The following is a 15,842-nucleotide window of genomic DNA, read 5'->3' as shown; positions in this document are numbered from 1 at the left end:
GAAGGTAACTAACGCTCACGATTGTTACAGCGTGTATTTAAAGCAAACCTGATTTGCATCCTCATAGTAGCGCTACTAGTGCCACACTTATGAGACTGGCGCAAAATTTGAATAGACATCATCTTTCAGATGTAGAGAACGCGCCTACCAACTTTCACTTATGTCATACAACTTGTTCTTGATGTTGCAATTTTTTTTCTGTCGGTGTACAACACCCCTAGTGGTACTGGTACTTATTAGAGGAGACGCCGTTGCCATGTGTCATGGAAACCAATATGGTGGTTGAAATTCAAAGAAGTATGCCAATAGGACGTCCAAAGTTGTCATAGAAGCAGTATCTGTCTACCTGTTACTATGTATTCGTACTTAGTTTGCGATAACTTCGTACATTTTGCGAAGCGTTTATCATTTGCTGGGGCTGATGTAATTCGTTTTCTGCGCGAATTTTGCGCGCGATTTATCCCGTGACTCTGCAGCCATCAGTCAGCAGTTATGCTACATCGCTAATTCGTTATTCTTTCGTCTGACGCTATACTCATCAGACTTCCGGTAACTCTGCTATTCTTGTTCTTATAGTGCTCATTTTCGAAATATGACTTTTACATGAAGTCGAAGCCCATTTAATGAAATTATAGACTGTTGTGTTAACCCAATTGTATCACCAGATCGCTGTTCTCCTCTGGACCATGTTGTCCAAATTTATGGTTTAAAAGTCTCCAGTCAAGACTCGACAATTGATGGAACCTTGAGTTGAGGCCCACCCCCTGTCGGCTCTTCAAATTGGAGGCCCTCAATCAGTTGTTGGTTGTTGTTGTTGTTGTGGTCTTCAGTCCTGAGACTGGTTTGGTGCAGCTCTCCATGCTACTCTATCCTGTGCAAGCTTCTTCATCTCCCAGTACCTACTGCAACCTACATCTTTCTGAATCTGCTTAGTGTATTCATCTCTTGGTCTCCCCCTACGATTTTTACCCTCCACGCTGCCCTCCAATACTAAATTGGTGATCCCTTGATGCCTCAGAACATGTCCTACCAACCCGATCCCTTCTTCTGGTCAAGTTGTGCCACAAACTTCTCTTCTCCCCAATCCTATTCAATACTTCCTCATTAGTTATGTGATCCACCCACCTAATCTTAAGCATTCTTCTGTAGCACCACATTTCGAAAGCTTCTATTCTCTTCTTGTCCAAACTATTTACCGTCCATGTTTCGCTTCCATACATGGCTACACTCCATACAAATACTTTCAGAAATGACTTCCTGACACTTAAATCTATACTCGATGTTAACAAATTTCTCTTCTTCAGAAACGCTTTCCTTGCCATTGCCAGTCTACATTTTATATCCTCTCTACTTCGACCATCATCAGTTATTTTGCTCCCCAAATAGCAAAACTCCTTTACTACTTTAAGTGTCTCATTTCCTAATCTAATACCCTCAGCATCACCCGACTTAATTCGACTACATTCCATTATCCTCGTTTTGCTTTTGTTGATGTTCATCTTATATCCTCCCTTCAAGACACTATCCATTCCGTTCAACTGCTCTTCCAAGTCCTTTGCTGTCTCTGACAGAATTACAGTGTCATCGGCGAACCTCAACGTTTTTATTTCTTCTCCATGGATTTTAATACCTACTCCGAATTTTTCTTTTGTTTCCTTTACTGCTTGCTCAATATATAGATTGAATAGCATCGGGGAGAGGCTACAACCCTGTCTTACTCCCTTCCCAACCACTGCTTCTCTTTCATGCCCCTCGACTCTTATAACTGCCATCTGGTTTCTATACAAATTGGAAATAGCCTTTCGCTCCCTGTATTTTACACCTGCCACCTTTAGAATTTGAAAGAGAGTATTCCAGTCAACATTGTCAAAAGCTTTCTCTAAGTCTACAAATGCTAGGAATGTAGGTTTGCCTTTCCTTAATCTTTCTTCTAAGATAAGTCGTAGGGTCAGTATTGCCTCACGTGTTCCAGTATTTCTACGGAATCCAAACTGATCTTCCCCGAGGTCGGCTTCTACTAGTTTTTCCATTCGTCAGTAAAGAATTCGTGTTAGTATTTTGCAGCTGTGGCTTATTAAACTGATTGTTCGGTAATTTTCATATCTGTCCACACCTGCTTTCTTTGGGATTGGAATTATTATATTCTTCTTGAAGTCTGAGGGCACTTCGCCTGTTTCATACATCTTACTCACCAGATGGTAGAGTTTTGTCAGGACTGGCTCTCCCAAGGCCGTCAGTAGTTCCAATGGAATGTTGTCTACTCCGGGGGCCTTGTTTCGACTCAGGTCTTTCAGTGCTCTGTCAAACTCTTCACGCAGTATCGTATCTCCCATTTCATCTTCATCTACATCCTCTTCCATTTCCATAATATTGTCCTCAAGTGCATCGCCCTTGTATAGACCCTCTATATACTCCTTCCACCTTTCTGCTTTCCCTTCTTTGCTTAGAACTGGGTTTCCATCTGAGCTCTTGATGTTCATACAAGTGGTTCTCTTATCTCCAAAGGTCTCTTTAATTTTCCTGTAGGCAGTATCTATCTTACCCCTAGTGAGATAAGCCTCCACATCCTTACATTTGTCCTCTAGCCATGCCTGCTTAGCCATTTTGCACTTCCTGTCGATCTCATTTTTGAGACGTTTGTATTCCTTTTTGCCTGCTTCACTTACTGCATTTTTATATTTTCTCCTTTCATCAATTAAATTCAATATTTCTTCTGTTACCCAAGGATTTCTACTAGCCCTCTTCTTTTTACCTACTTGATCCTCTGCTGCCTTCACTACTTCATCCCTCAAAGCTACCCATTCTTCTTCTACTGTATTTCTTTCCCCCATTCCTGTCAATTGTTCCCTTATGCTCTCCCTGAAACTCTCTACAACCTCTGGTTCTTTCAGTTTATCCAGGTCCCATCTCCTTAAATTCCCACCTTTTAGCAGTTTCTTCAGTTTTAATCTACAGGTCATAACCAATAAATTGTGGTCAGAGTCCACATCTGCCCCTGGAAATGTCTTACAATTTAAAACCTGGTTCCTAAATCTCTGTCTTACCATTATATAATCTATCTGATACCTTTTAGTGTCTCCAGGGTTCTTCCATGTATACAACCTTCTATCATGATTCTTAAACCAAGTGTTAGCTATGATTAAGTTGTGCTCTGTGCAAAATTCTACCAGGCGGCTTCCTCTTTCATTTCTTAGCCCCAATCCATATTCACCTACTACGTTTCCTTCTCTCCCTTTTCCTACACTCGCATTCCAGTCACCCATCACTATTAAATTTTCGTCTCCCTTCACTATCTGAATAATTTCTTTTATTTCATCATACATTTCTTCAATTTCTTCGTCATCTGCAGAGCTAGTTGGCATATAAACTTGTACTACTGTAGTAGGTGTGGGCTTCGTATCTATCTTGGCCACAATAATTCGTTCACTATGCTGTTTGTAGTAGCTTACCCGCATTCCTATTTTCCTATTCATTATTAAACCTACTCCTGCATTACCCCTATTTGACTTTGTGTTTATAACCCTGTAGTCACCTGACCAGAAGTCTTGTTCCTCCTGCCACCGAACTTCACTAATTCCCACTATATCTAACTTTAACCTATCCATTTCCCTTTTTAAATTTTCTAACCTACCTGCCCGATTAAGGGATCTGACATTCCACGCTCCGATCCGTAGAACGCCAGTTTTCTTTCTCCTGATAACGACATCCTCTTGAGTTGTCCTCGCCCGGAGATCCGAATGGGGGACTATTTTACCTCCGGAATATTTTACCCAAGAGGACGCCATCATCATTTAATCATACAGTAAAGCTGCATGCCCTCGGGAAAAATTACGGCCGTAGTTTCCCCTTGCTTTCAGCCGTTCGCAGTACCAGCACAGCAAGGCCGTTTTGGTTATTGTTACAAGGCCAGATCAGTCAATCATCCAGGCTGTTGCCCTTGCAACTACTGAAAAGGCTGCTGCCCCTCTTCAGGAACCACACGTTTGTCTGGCCTCTCAACAGATACCCCTCCGTTGTGGTTGTACCTACGGTACGGCTATCTGTATCGCTGAGGCACACAAGCCTCCCCACCAACGGCAAGGTCCATGGTTCATGGGGGGAGGCAGTTGTTGGTATGAAACTACAAATGGTGAGTGCCTCATATGCAGGGTCAGTGTTCACGATCGCTTTAGCTAAATGCTTGCAGAAACTGCGAGTGACCTCAGAAACCAAGCAACAAATACCACTGTGAAATATTTCTGTGTGGTCTAACACAATAACCCAAAACTTCCCTTTTAGAAAATGTATTGGCAATTCGTGTCACGTTTCATGTCCTTATCGATAAAAGGTGATCGGTCCCAACCACAAGGTTATTACTTGGTCACGAAGTTCACCCTAATTCAAAAAACCGTATATTGCAGTGAAATAAACCACGAAGTTACAGCATGGTATGTGGTCCTCAGTTCCTAACATCTCCCAATAACATTACAATGAAATAATAATAGGCCCAAGTATAACAGTGTGTGCTAAGTTCATCGTAGAGGAAATTATCACTCGTAAGACATTAGAGGTGCCATCAGTGTATACAAAAAATACTATAAAATAAGTGTATGTTCACAGTGTTAAATATTAATCAAAGTAATACTGTACATTAAATACCTTTCAGCATAATTACTTCTACTGTCATAGTTCATAAAGTAAATGACTGTACCCATGAATGGACAATTACGCACTGCTGTATTATGGGTCATGAACAGTATTTCACCTACAACTAAAATTATTCTGTTCATATTTTAGACAAAGATAACTCATTAACTTTAATCTGAAAGAAAAATATACACCACACAGCACAAAGTAGTACATTTGAGAGCAAGTGATTTAACAGTGTTGATTAGTAATCAACTTTACTCAGTGAATAAGCAAGGCAGCTCCTACCTGCTTGAACGAATGCATGTTTTCACAACGATGTGTACTGATGATTTTTTCTCGAGCATCCAACCGCGTCAAGTGATTAAATGTCCACAAGCTTTCGGTCGAGTGCTCCTCAGCCATTATAAGTTTTGAGTCCCATGTGTCTCATGCTGCCATCATAATAGAACATGCTGACTTTGACACGAAGATCAGGTTGATGCTGGAAGACGACATATACCAAAATTTGTCACAGAATCCAACATCCACAATAATGAGGAAAACGCCGGAGCTTCTCAACCAGTAATCACTGGAAAAGAATGTCGTTAAGAATCTCCTCCCCCTTGCACCCCTAAAAGTTCATACACCGAGCTAGGTGACGCAGTGGTTAGCACACTGGACTCGCATTCAGGAGGACGACTGTTCAAACCCGCGTCTGGCCATACAGATTTACGTTTCTCGTGTGATTTCCCTAAATCGCTCCAGGCAAATGCCGGGATGGTTTCTTAGAAAGGGCACTGCCGATTTCCTCCCCCATCCTTGACACGATCCGAGGTTATGCTCCGTTTCTAGTGACAGAAATGTCGATGGGACGTTAAACCCAATCTTCCTTCCTTCCAAAAGTTCATACGAAGGGAATAACTCTACAGCTCATTGTGACCACCATTGCATCGCTGGGTTACTGACTCGCGAAACATCTGGCCAGCTTTCTTTCTACATATGTTGGTCACTGTGTGCACTACATCAAGAATATGATGGACATCATGAGCCGAATTAAATTTGAGCACTGTAGATAAGGAGATATGATGGTCCTCTTTGATTGGCTTTCAATATTCATACACATTGCCATCAAAGATTCCATAATAGATCTTCTCTCCCAGTTCTTCGACTGCACTTTTGAGGATTTATGTCATGAAACTTTTTTCTGTTGAATGGTGGAGAATATTTCAACCAGAGAAAAGGTGTCACAGTGGGAAGTCAAATAAGTCTAGTTATTGCCAACCTCTTAATGGAATTCATAAACACGGCTAATGCAATGTCTAGTAACTTTCATCATCGTGTCGGCACATTTGTTGTGTGGCCTTATGGACGTGAAAACTAGGGAGAGTAGTTTGACCACATGAACAACATTAAATTGACGTGGAGGTAGAGACAGACGCTGTCTTGCCATTCCCTGTCGTTCTCATCTGCCCAAAAGTAAATGGGTGTCTCAGCCCCAGTGTTTACCGGAAACTCACACATACTGCCCGTTATCTGCACGCTGCCAGCTACCATCACCCATCACAGAAATGTTCTCATCTGATGACCTTGGTGCATCATATAGAAGCCGTTTCAAATGATGAAAACTTGTTGAAAAAAGCGAGCCACTTACAGAAACTATTAAAGGAAAACAGCTGCAGCAGCTGACAAATTTCACTGAAGGCACCAATGCGGATTTTCCCATCCCCCCCCCCCCCCCCCCAAAGGAACTGTGGGTGTCCCAGTCTAGTAAGATAAAATTATGCAGATCATAGAGGATCCCAGATGAAGTACTATGAATTACTAAATAAATAAATAAAAAAATTAATGGTCAGAAATGAATATGTAGTTTTCTATTCATGTAAATAACTGGCACTCTCTACAGCAACAACTTAACCTAAGAAAACTGTGTGAAGTGATGACCACCTGTCTCAATGCATTATACTGACAGAGAAAAATTCGGAACACCAAGGAGTTCTGCGACATCAGTGAAAGCTGGTAGGTGATTTTTTCTACATCTGAAAGATGATGTCCATTCAGATTTGGCGCTAGTAGCGCCACTATGAGGATTAAAATCAGGTTCGCTTTATATACACTCTCTAACAGTCATGAGTGTTAGTTATCTTTGAGATTGGACTTGATGAGTTGATTTATTCACCTTTGAGGTTGGACGTGATGAGTTGATTTAGTCAAGAATGCCTTTAAGGCAACAAAGACGCCATTATCAACATCTCACTGAGTTTGAACAAGGTCATGTAATAGGGCTACGAGAAGCCAGAGGTTGCTTCTGTGATACTGCAGAAAGACTTGGCAGGGATGAAGCCACTGTACATGATTGCTGGCTGCAGTGGTCACAGGAATGTACAATCTCAAGAAGACTGGGCTTCAGACAGCTATGTGGCACTACCAAGTGGAAAGACCGTCGTGTTCAGTGTATGGGTCTGATGTATCGTACAGCATCTGCACAGCAATTTTAGCAGCAGTTGGTGGCACCACAGTGATGCCTAGTTGAAGACCAGCACCCAACCTGTCTGCTTGCTAGATACACTGGACCTAGACTTGGAATTATTGTAAGGATATGATTTCCTATGACAGCAAGTGTACTTTCATGGTTATCTCAAGCATACTGACTGCAAATTTGTATGGCAGTCTGGTGATTTGTCCTGTTGTCCCACCATTCATGAATAGTATTCCACAGACTGTGCTGTTTGTGTTGTTCTTCCCTTGATTTCCAACATCCTATATCATGGTACCAATGACCCCGCTGTTTGGTCGTCTCTCCAAAACCAACCAACCAACAGCATTCCAGGGGCTGCCTTCCAACAGCATAACGCTTGCCTACCTATCACTGTTAGAACCCAACATGCTCTTCAGAGTGTCGACATGTTGCCTTGGCCTGCTTGATCGTCAGATCTTTCTCCAATCAAACATATGGGTCATCATTGATGACAACTCCAGTGTTATTCACAAACAACATTAACCATCCCTGTGTTGACCGACCAAGTGAAACAAGCCTGGAACTCCATCCCACAAACTGATATTTGGCACCCGTATAACACAGTGCATGCACATGTGCATGCTTACATTTAACATTCTGCCGATTACAGTGTTTGTTAGTGACCAGCATTTTACATTTGCAATTGCAAGGCAAGGGCAACAGAAATACAGGAGAAAAGGTTGAAGACATGGATGCTGAAAGAGGATGAACGGAGGACCCAGTACCAGACACTGATCAGGAAGAAGCTGCCAAAGGATGATCAGAGAACAGTGGAAGAAGAATGGGGAGATTTTAAGAGGGCTCTAGTTGAGGCAGCTGAGACTGTGTGTGGAAGAACTAGCACAAAGAGGAGAAGTAGGGAAACCCCATGGTGGAACAACATATGTAAAGAGGCAGTACTTCGAAAGAACAAAGCCTTCAGAGAATGGTTCCAGACCCGAACAGAGGAAGCTAGGGTAAAATATAAGGAAAGCAAGGAAGCGGCACAGACCATAGTAAGGGCAGAGAAGAAGAAGTGGTTGGAAAAATGGACAAGAATGTTATAAGAGGACAGTGAAGGGAACAAAAAAGTACTTTACACCATGGTAAGAAATAAGAGGAATGACAGAAGCGAGTGCCTGAGGATCATGGATAATAATGGAAGAGTTGTGGAGGAAATGCATGAGCTCAAAAAGATTTGGAAGGAGTACTTTGAAGATCTGTTGAATGCCGCCAAGCGGGTAACTAACAGCGATGGAGAGCCTAAGGCAGCAGACGATTACAATAGTGGGGAAATTGATGAACTAACTTGGAATGAAGTGGAAGAAGCCATAAAGAGGATGAAAGGGGGCAAGGCACCAGGTTGGGACGAAGTAACAGTGGGTATGATATGAGCAGCAGGAGAAGTAGGAACCCAGTGGCTATACAGAGTGCTGAGGGTGGTGTGGAAGGAGAACAGAATTCCTGAGGTTTGGAAGAAAGGAATTATAGTCCCGATCTTCAAGAAAGGGGATAAAAGGAAATGTGAGAACTACAGAGGAATCACCCTGCTATGTCACTGTGGAAAAATCTATGAAAAGATCCTGGAGAAGAGAATAAGAAGCAGTATTGAAAATAGACTGCAAGAGGAGCAGTACGGTTTCAGACCGGGAAGATCAACAACAGACCTCATATTTGCGGTAAGGCAACTGCAGGAGAGGCACTATGAGTACGAGAAGGACTTAATCATGGCCTTTTTGGATATTGAGAAGGCGTATGACAGTATCTGTAGGGACAAGCTCTGGGATGTGCTGAACGCAAAAGGGATAGATGAAGAGATAACACGAAAAGTCAGAAAAATGTATGAGCGAAGTGAGAGTTGTGTGAAAGTGGGGAGGGAACGTACTGCATGGTTCAAGCTGGAAAATGGGCTGCGACAGGGAAGTGCACTTTCGCCTTTATTGTTTATTATTGTTATGGATGAAATCCTACAGCAAGTATCAGATGCAATTGGAGATCATAAAATGAAAGCAGTGCTTTTTGCCGATGACCTGATGTTATGGGGAAATTGCGAGAAGGAGGTGCAAGAGCAGTTAGATGCATGGGAGGCAACGGCAGCACAATATGGAACGCATTTCTCTGCAAAGAAAAGTGAAATAATCGTCACAACAAGGAAGAAGAATAGGCCAAATGTGGATATAACTTGTGGAGGGGAAAAACTACAAGTGGTAGAGAACTTCAAGCACCTGGGAAGCGTGATTGAAAGTAAGGGGGGAAACGCAATGGAAATAAATGAAGGGTGCAGAAAAGCAGGGCAGTTCTACAAATGCATTAGGGGGTTTATTTGGAGCAAGGAGTTGCCACAGAAATCCAAGGGGATTATATACCGAACCTACTTTGTCCCCATATTGGCATACGGAAGTGAGACATGGGTAATGCACGAAAGCGACAAAAGTAGAATACAGGCTAGTGAAATGAAGTTCCAGAGGAGCAGGTTGGGTGTAACAAGACGAGACAGATTGCGAAATGTGTATGTGAGGGAAAGACTAAAGGAGGAACCAGTACAGGACAGGATAGAAAAATCAAGACTGCAGTGGTATGGAGACATGAAGAGAATGGATGAGGGAAGAATCCCAAAGAGGATTTTTGATCTGCAACTGGAGGGGAAGAGGCCCAGAGGAAGACCAAGGGATAGATGGGTGAAGGGAGTGAAGGAATGTGTGATGAGAAGAGGAGAGAACTGGACGAAGGTGGAAGAGGGGGAATGATGGAAAGACAGAACACGATGGAGAGGCTTGTGTTCCCGACAGACCCAGCCAGTGGCTGGAAACTGTCCAAGATGGTGATGATGAATTGCTTATCTTGTGATTACATTAACATGTGATCTTGCAATGTTAATCACTTAAATATGTTACCTAGACAAATATATTCCCAAAATTTAATTACTTTACATTAATTATTTTTTGATGTTGAGTTTTTTTTTTTCTGTCAGTGTATTACAACATAACCCATTGTCAAAGCTGAAAGCTGGGTTCAAAATCATTTGTTCCAAGTTTGCATGAATTGTTTTTGATATTCTAGCACTCTCTCTCTGCATTGTATTCTTCATAGTGTGCATTTCACGTGTAGTTTGATTGGCACTTATTGATGAATCTTCTGCCGAATTCAAAATTATTTTCACAAAATTTATGTGAACAATTCTGTATTAATTCAACCTGCATAGGTTCCAATAGGGGCTACAGTGCTTAGGAATCAGGCAAACCAACTACTATTTTCGTGTGTTACTTTGTCTGGCATCTGCCTTTTCTACAACTAGTTTCGTGTGGTTGCTCTACCCTAAACGTCCTTGGGCAGATATTCCTAAATAGCCTACTTCATAGCTGTCACTGTTTCCATGTATGATCTCCAGTTATTTAATCAATAAATAGTGGGACTCTCTGCATGTTTATTCATAAAACATTCAAATTCACATAAGTTGAGGCCAGGTGCCATTGGGTAACATCCTCATCTTGAAAAGTCTTTCATCAACTGAACTGTGTGGGAGGAGCATTGTAATCCATGAAAAGGAAAAGGAAGATCAAAGTTTAAAATTGTTCAGATGTTACGAGCTTGAGAGACAGAACAGAAGATTTGATTGGGCAAGAACTGGGTTCAAATAGGCCAAGCCTTTTTGAATGGCCATTCTGGTATTTTCCTGAGAGAATTATAGAATCTGCTAAAATCTAAATCAATATGGTGCGATGTTTCCTGAAGCCCACTACTCTTGAAAATGAGTTCATTGACTTCAAGTGCCAGTTTTCACTGATAAAATGGAAAGAGTCCTAAATGACATCAGTCTACTGGATGGCAAATCAACAATGGAACTGTTACAGCTTTGTCAGGCCAATCAAGATGGCTGAAGATGTCATCTGGATTCACTTGACACAGCTGCAACATTTCTGTTGTTGCAATCTGTCCTTTTCATAATATTGTCATTATTCCATCCTAGATTTTCCATTGTGTGTCTTGATTAATTAATCAACTCTTCAGTAGTAATTGAAATTTTATGACTAACCTTCATATAGAGTTCATGCATCTTTTACTTATGGACAAGCAAGCACATGAAAGAAAATAAATTATAACTTCTGTGTTACAAATATTGTTCAGTCATCTTTAGGTGGCATTGCAGTCTGGACAGAGTCAATGCACAGAAAGTTTAGATTTCATCCCTTGTCTTGTGTGATGTGTGCAAAATTGTGTGCAATCTAAATGTAACCATGAAGGGAAAATGCATGTTAGAGGATATGCACTAAGGAAAGGAGTTCACTCTGTTAATTGATCCTTTCTCACACTTATTAGAGATCATAAAGGATTGGGTTCACAGAAATCTAGCATGACTTATCACAAATTAATTTTGCTGCAAGGCTGAATTTGATATAGGAAGGTATCATGTACACTTTAAACTGGTTTCTGAATGAAGTCACTGTAAATAACATCTGAAGCAGAGTGGCATATAAAAATCCCCCACTGTTTCCTGCTTGTAAGGTTGCGTTATTATGGTGGACTCAGCAGTGTTGATTGTTTTTAATGAAGTCAATCCACTTTCAGCTATTAAAATATTATTTATAGTGATTGCAATTTTGATACATGATCATTGTCAAGCATTGTGAGATGATGTGACCCACTCAACAATGTAAAGTTGTGATGTGCTGGAACATAATTCCCAGCAGGGTAAGAGCAAATATATGTGGTGGTTTAAATCTATTCACTGTTTCATACACCATGTGAGCATACATCACAATGCTGACAGAATAATGGCAAACAGCAGACAGGATGATAAAAACAACATCCACAAGAAACACTTAAGTCAAAATCTCATGTAGCAGATGTGGTAGATGTATTTGATTTTACACTTCTAGGTATTATGTTCCAGCATCTCACAACTTTGTGTTTTTGAGGGGTCCCAACATTTCACTATGCTCGACAATGACCATTTGTTGAAGTTTCAATTGCAGTAAATAATATTTTAACAGCCTAAAGCGGAATGACTTCATTTAAAATTTTCAGGAAGGCTGTGGAAGCAGTGCTCCTCAAAATGCAGAGATCCGTTAGACCACTTGGAACTGTCACAAGTCTTGAACTGCATGCTCGATCTCTGGTCAAACTATCTGCTTCTTCCAGAAACTTGTAGTCTACACAAGAGAGAATAGCAGCTTGTATGAAGGGTCAGGGAACAATTTGATACTTTAAGGTGGATGCATAACTAATATTAGGTCTACTATCTTTAGTGTCTACTTTACATAGAATGACATTTTTTTTATTATGAATATTATAATATTTGAAAATAAAATTAGCAAACTTTTTGCTCCTGTATAGGGACAGACTACTTATTAGATCACAACAACATGATTCTTGACGAAATATTTGATGACATGAGTAAATTTGCCTAAACGGTATCTCAATTGTACAGGGCGGATTTTGGTTGTGTGGATTTCATTGGAAGTGTATTGAAAAACAGGAAAATCATTATGTTTAATGATTGACCATCAGTAGAGTCAAGATCTGTTTTCTTAGAAAAACAATGGACGTCATAATTCCACATTTTTATATTTATTCTAGAGTACTTGCAGATCTGTGTTGATGACTACAATCTTTCATTTATTTTACTTTATTAAGAATTGTTGACTCTTTTGTTTCTTCATTGCCTTCTGATTTTTAAAGTGCTGTGTACTTTTAAAAGCCTATTAAGGAGGTACATTACTCTTTTTGAACTTGCTCCCCTTTGTGACTTTGTACTGTTCTGTGTGGGAGTGTGGATTGCCTGTTGCTTTAAAATTTCTTCAGTTATTCTACTGATGTCCTGGTTCTTTTTGGAGATGACTATTAGTGTTATGTTAAAGTTTTAGATACACTAATAGAATCAGTTAAGTGTCAAATTGGTAATCAAAAATTCTAAGCATTCAATTCCCAGTAGATCTTAGAATTCTCTTCTGTGACACAAAAAAGTATGACACAAGTAAAAATTTTGTGAATGTGGAAGTCATGCATTCTTTTGCTGAAAAATGACTTCTAGGGCATTCTGTAGAAAGGGTATGGCTACAGGTCACAGGATGTCATTCACATAGGTCACTGTAATCACAGTGCTCTGGACATGCACCAACTGTGATTTCTGGTTGCACCCACACCATAAGGCCCTGAATTTGTGCTGTGTGTCTTGTACGAATGTAGTCACTGTGATGCCACCTCCCCCTGTCTGTGGTGATCCAAAATGTGACGATCACTTTCGAACAAACAAACCTTGGTTCATCCAAAAACACTGTATGTTGTCGTTCCTGTCCCCCCAGTGACATTGTTCCATATACCACTGTCGTCTAGCATGCTTCTGCACATTCGTCAAAGGTAGGTGGAGAAGTGGATTATGCACACGTAACCCATGCCGTAATAAAACTTTGGTTTATAGTGACAAGGAGAGCCGCAGGCACATGTTACCAGTATGTGGTGTTGTGCCGTGATATCAGTCTTTACCTGGAACCCGTGGGCTGACGTGGTTAAAATGCTAACCATTTCTGCAGAACATATTAGTGCACATGTCCTGTGAATATGAACATCCTATCTCTAGTCATTCAAGGTGTTTTGTTATTCTTGAACATGAGTGTATAAGAAGTTTCTCACTAAATAGATAATGAGGAGTGATAAACACACATGAGTGTGATACTGTTGTAGCTGCAATGTTAGAGTTTCATCCTAGAAATACTTTCATCTTTCTTTGAAAACATAACCACAAACTGAAACTGTCAGTTATTCTACTAGCATAAGTTACAGTCCTATAAATGGGTTCTATATGCTACTTGAAAATTTCCTGATAAACCATTCATGTACTGTGTTATTTAAAAGCAAGCTGCTCAATTGAGAGTGATAAGTGTATGGTGCCCAGATTCTTTGTCATAGTTGTTTATGACACATGGACATCATATGGTAGTTAAGTTTTCTTATTTATAATGTAACATTCACCTTTTATCGAATTTTTAAGCATGGTTTTGTTTTTAATGTCAAAGATTGTCACAATCTTGTTAATATATGTTTCAGATTTTTTTTTCCTGTGTGTAGTGTATAACCTGATACCATGTATTTTTAATTTGAAGTTATCATTGCAAACTTTTTTGCTTAATATGTTCTGAAAGTGACTTACTTAACCATACTTGTCTCATTCATAATGGAGCAGTGCTCACCATGGAGCTCTCCACGCATTCTCAGTCCAGTGGATGTACGACACATTCTGGCCAGCCGATCTACAGAGAATCTCAGTGCTTTGCACATCCATGGAGAGGCAGAACTCCTGGGGTCCCCCATGCGCAGACGATGGGCACGGCGTTCTCTTCGTGGTCGCCAACAGACACAATCACGATCCAGCTCAGCTGCCTCAGAAAAGGACAAGGAGGAGGACACGAAGAGAGAGGCTGAGAAGCTGCTCAGGGATGGAGAGGAAGAGCTTCGTTTGCGGCTTGACACGCTCAGTGTGAGACACAGGTACTCTCTGTTTATAACATTTTATCTTATATATTTGTTTGTTTGTATTAATTTGATCACTGACTGAGTATCTCTCTTGTATCAGATCATCTTATTTACAATATCTTTTTATTTTCCAGAGCCTGTAACATAAAATGTAAAATCTCCAGGTTTTGTAATGCTACCCTTTTATGTATAAAACAGATTTTTCTGTACAACTTTACATCATTTGCACAGAGTATCTTGGTGTGTACAAAATTGTGATATAAAAAAGTTCTAGTTATACTACTAGAAGTATTGTGCTGTACATTAAATCCATTGGTATAACTGATTACAGGAACTGATTGAGGTTGCGCAGTGGTTAGCGCAGTGAACTCGCATTCAGGAGACAGTGGTTCAAGTCCCTGTGTAGCCATCCTGGTTTAGGTTTTCCATGATTTCCCTAAGGCAAATGGCTCGTTTGAAAAAGGCATGGCTGTTTTCCTTCCCTTCCTTGCATAATCTGAGCTTGTGCCACATAACTAATGGTATTGTTGAGAACTCTAATCATCCTTTCCTGCCTTCTTTCTTTTGTCTAGAGGAATAATTTATTGTGTTCATTATTATGTAACCTGCCATAATTAATTTTAATGTGAAATATTTCTCTCCAAAACATATGCAAGTCAGTGGTTGAGAACTGATTTTATTGTCATAATTTGTTCCCCTTGGGTTTTATCAAACAAAAGTGAAGCTTGGTTCATGCAAAGATACAGAGCAGGAGGAAAAAATCTAGTAATAGAAAGCTAGAGAAATCTGAGTGTTAAATACCTCATTGATCAAAAATTGAGCTGCAGTCACAAATCACGTTAGAAACTTTTTCCACTAAATGTTATGTCTGTATGTACAGTAGATATTCCTGTGCAGTATACCTTTTTCATTGTGTCAGATGTGAGCAGAAGATGCTAAACACATCATTCAGTAAAATTATTTTGTTTTCTTCACTACCAGTAACTGACTATCTCATCTGACGAACTAACACATGCTGCAGTGACCATATACTGCTGTTTGGAATAGGGCAGAAAACAGACATAAACAAACATTTAACATCGACCAAAATGTCAGCCAGCATACAAGACTAAATCTTCCAAAAATAGTGTGCATTTTGGCTATAGTTACTCACTAAATAAAAATGTACACCCTGAAAAGATTGTTGAAAAAACATAAAACATGCATCTATTGTAACTCATTGAGATAGAGCATTGGTTTAGTGTCATGAAAAATCAGAATTTTGTGAAGC

The 15,842-nt window shown here is 40.3% G+C and overlaps 1 protein-coding gene across 4 annotated transcripts in view; it reads left to right on the top strand.

The window, feature by feature from the left end:
- LOC126184042 (uncharacterized) overlaps window positions 1–15,842 on the top strand; it is a 253,052-nt gene that overhangs the window by 174,862 nt on the left and 62,348 nt on the right. For 2 of the 4 annotated variants that reach the window (XM_049926402.1, XM_049926400.1), the window contains exon 3: window positions 14,283–14,587. In XM_049926402.1, coding sequence (XP_049782359.1) covers window positions 14,283–14,587 — 305 coding nt within the window. Of the gene's footprint in view, window positions 1–14,279; window positions 14,588–15,842 lie in introns of all 4 variants that reach the window. The other 2 variants (XM_049926401.1, XM_049926399.1) reach the window with 1 other exon arrangement.

Source organism: Schistocerca cancellata, chromosome 4 (assembly GCF_023864275.1).
Source record: "Schistocerca cancellata isolate TAMUIC-IGC-003103 chromosome 4, iqSchCanc2.1, whole genome shotgun sequence".
Lineage (NCBI taxonomy): Eukaryota > Metazoa > Arthropoda > Insecta > Orthoptera > Acrididae > Schistocerca > Schistocerca cancellata.
The sequence above is the reverse complement of the archived record's forward strand: the minus strand, read 5'-3'. Positions and strand labels throughout refer to the sequence as shown.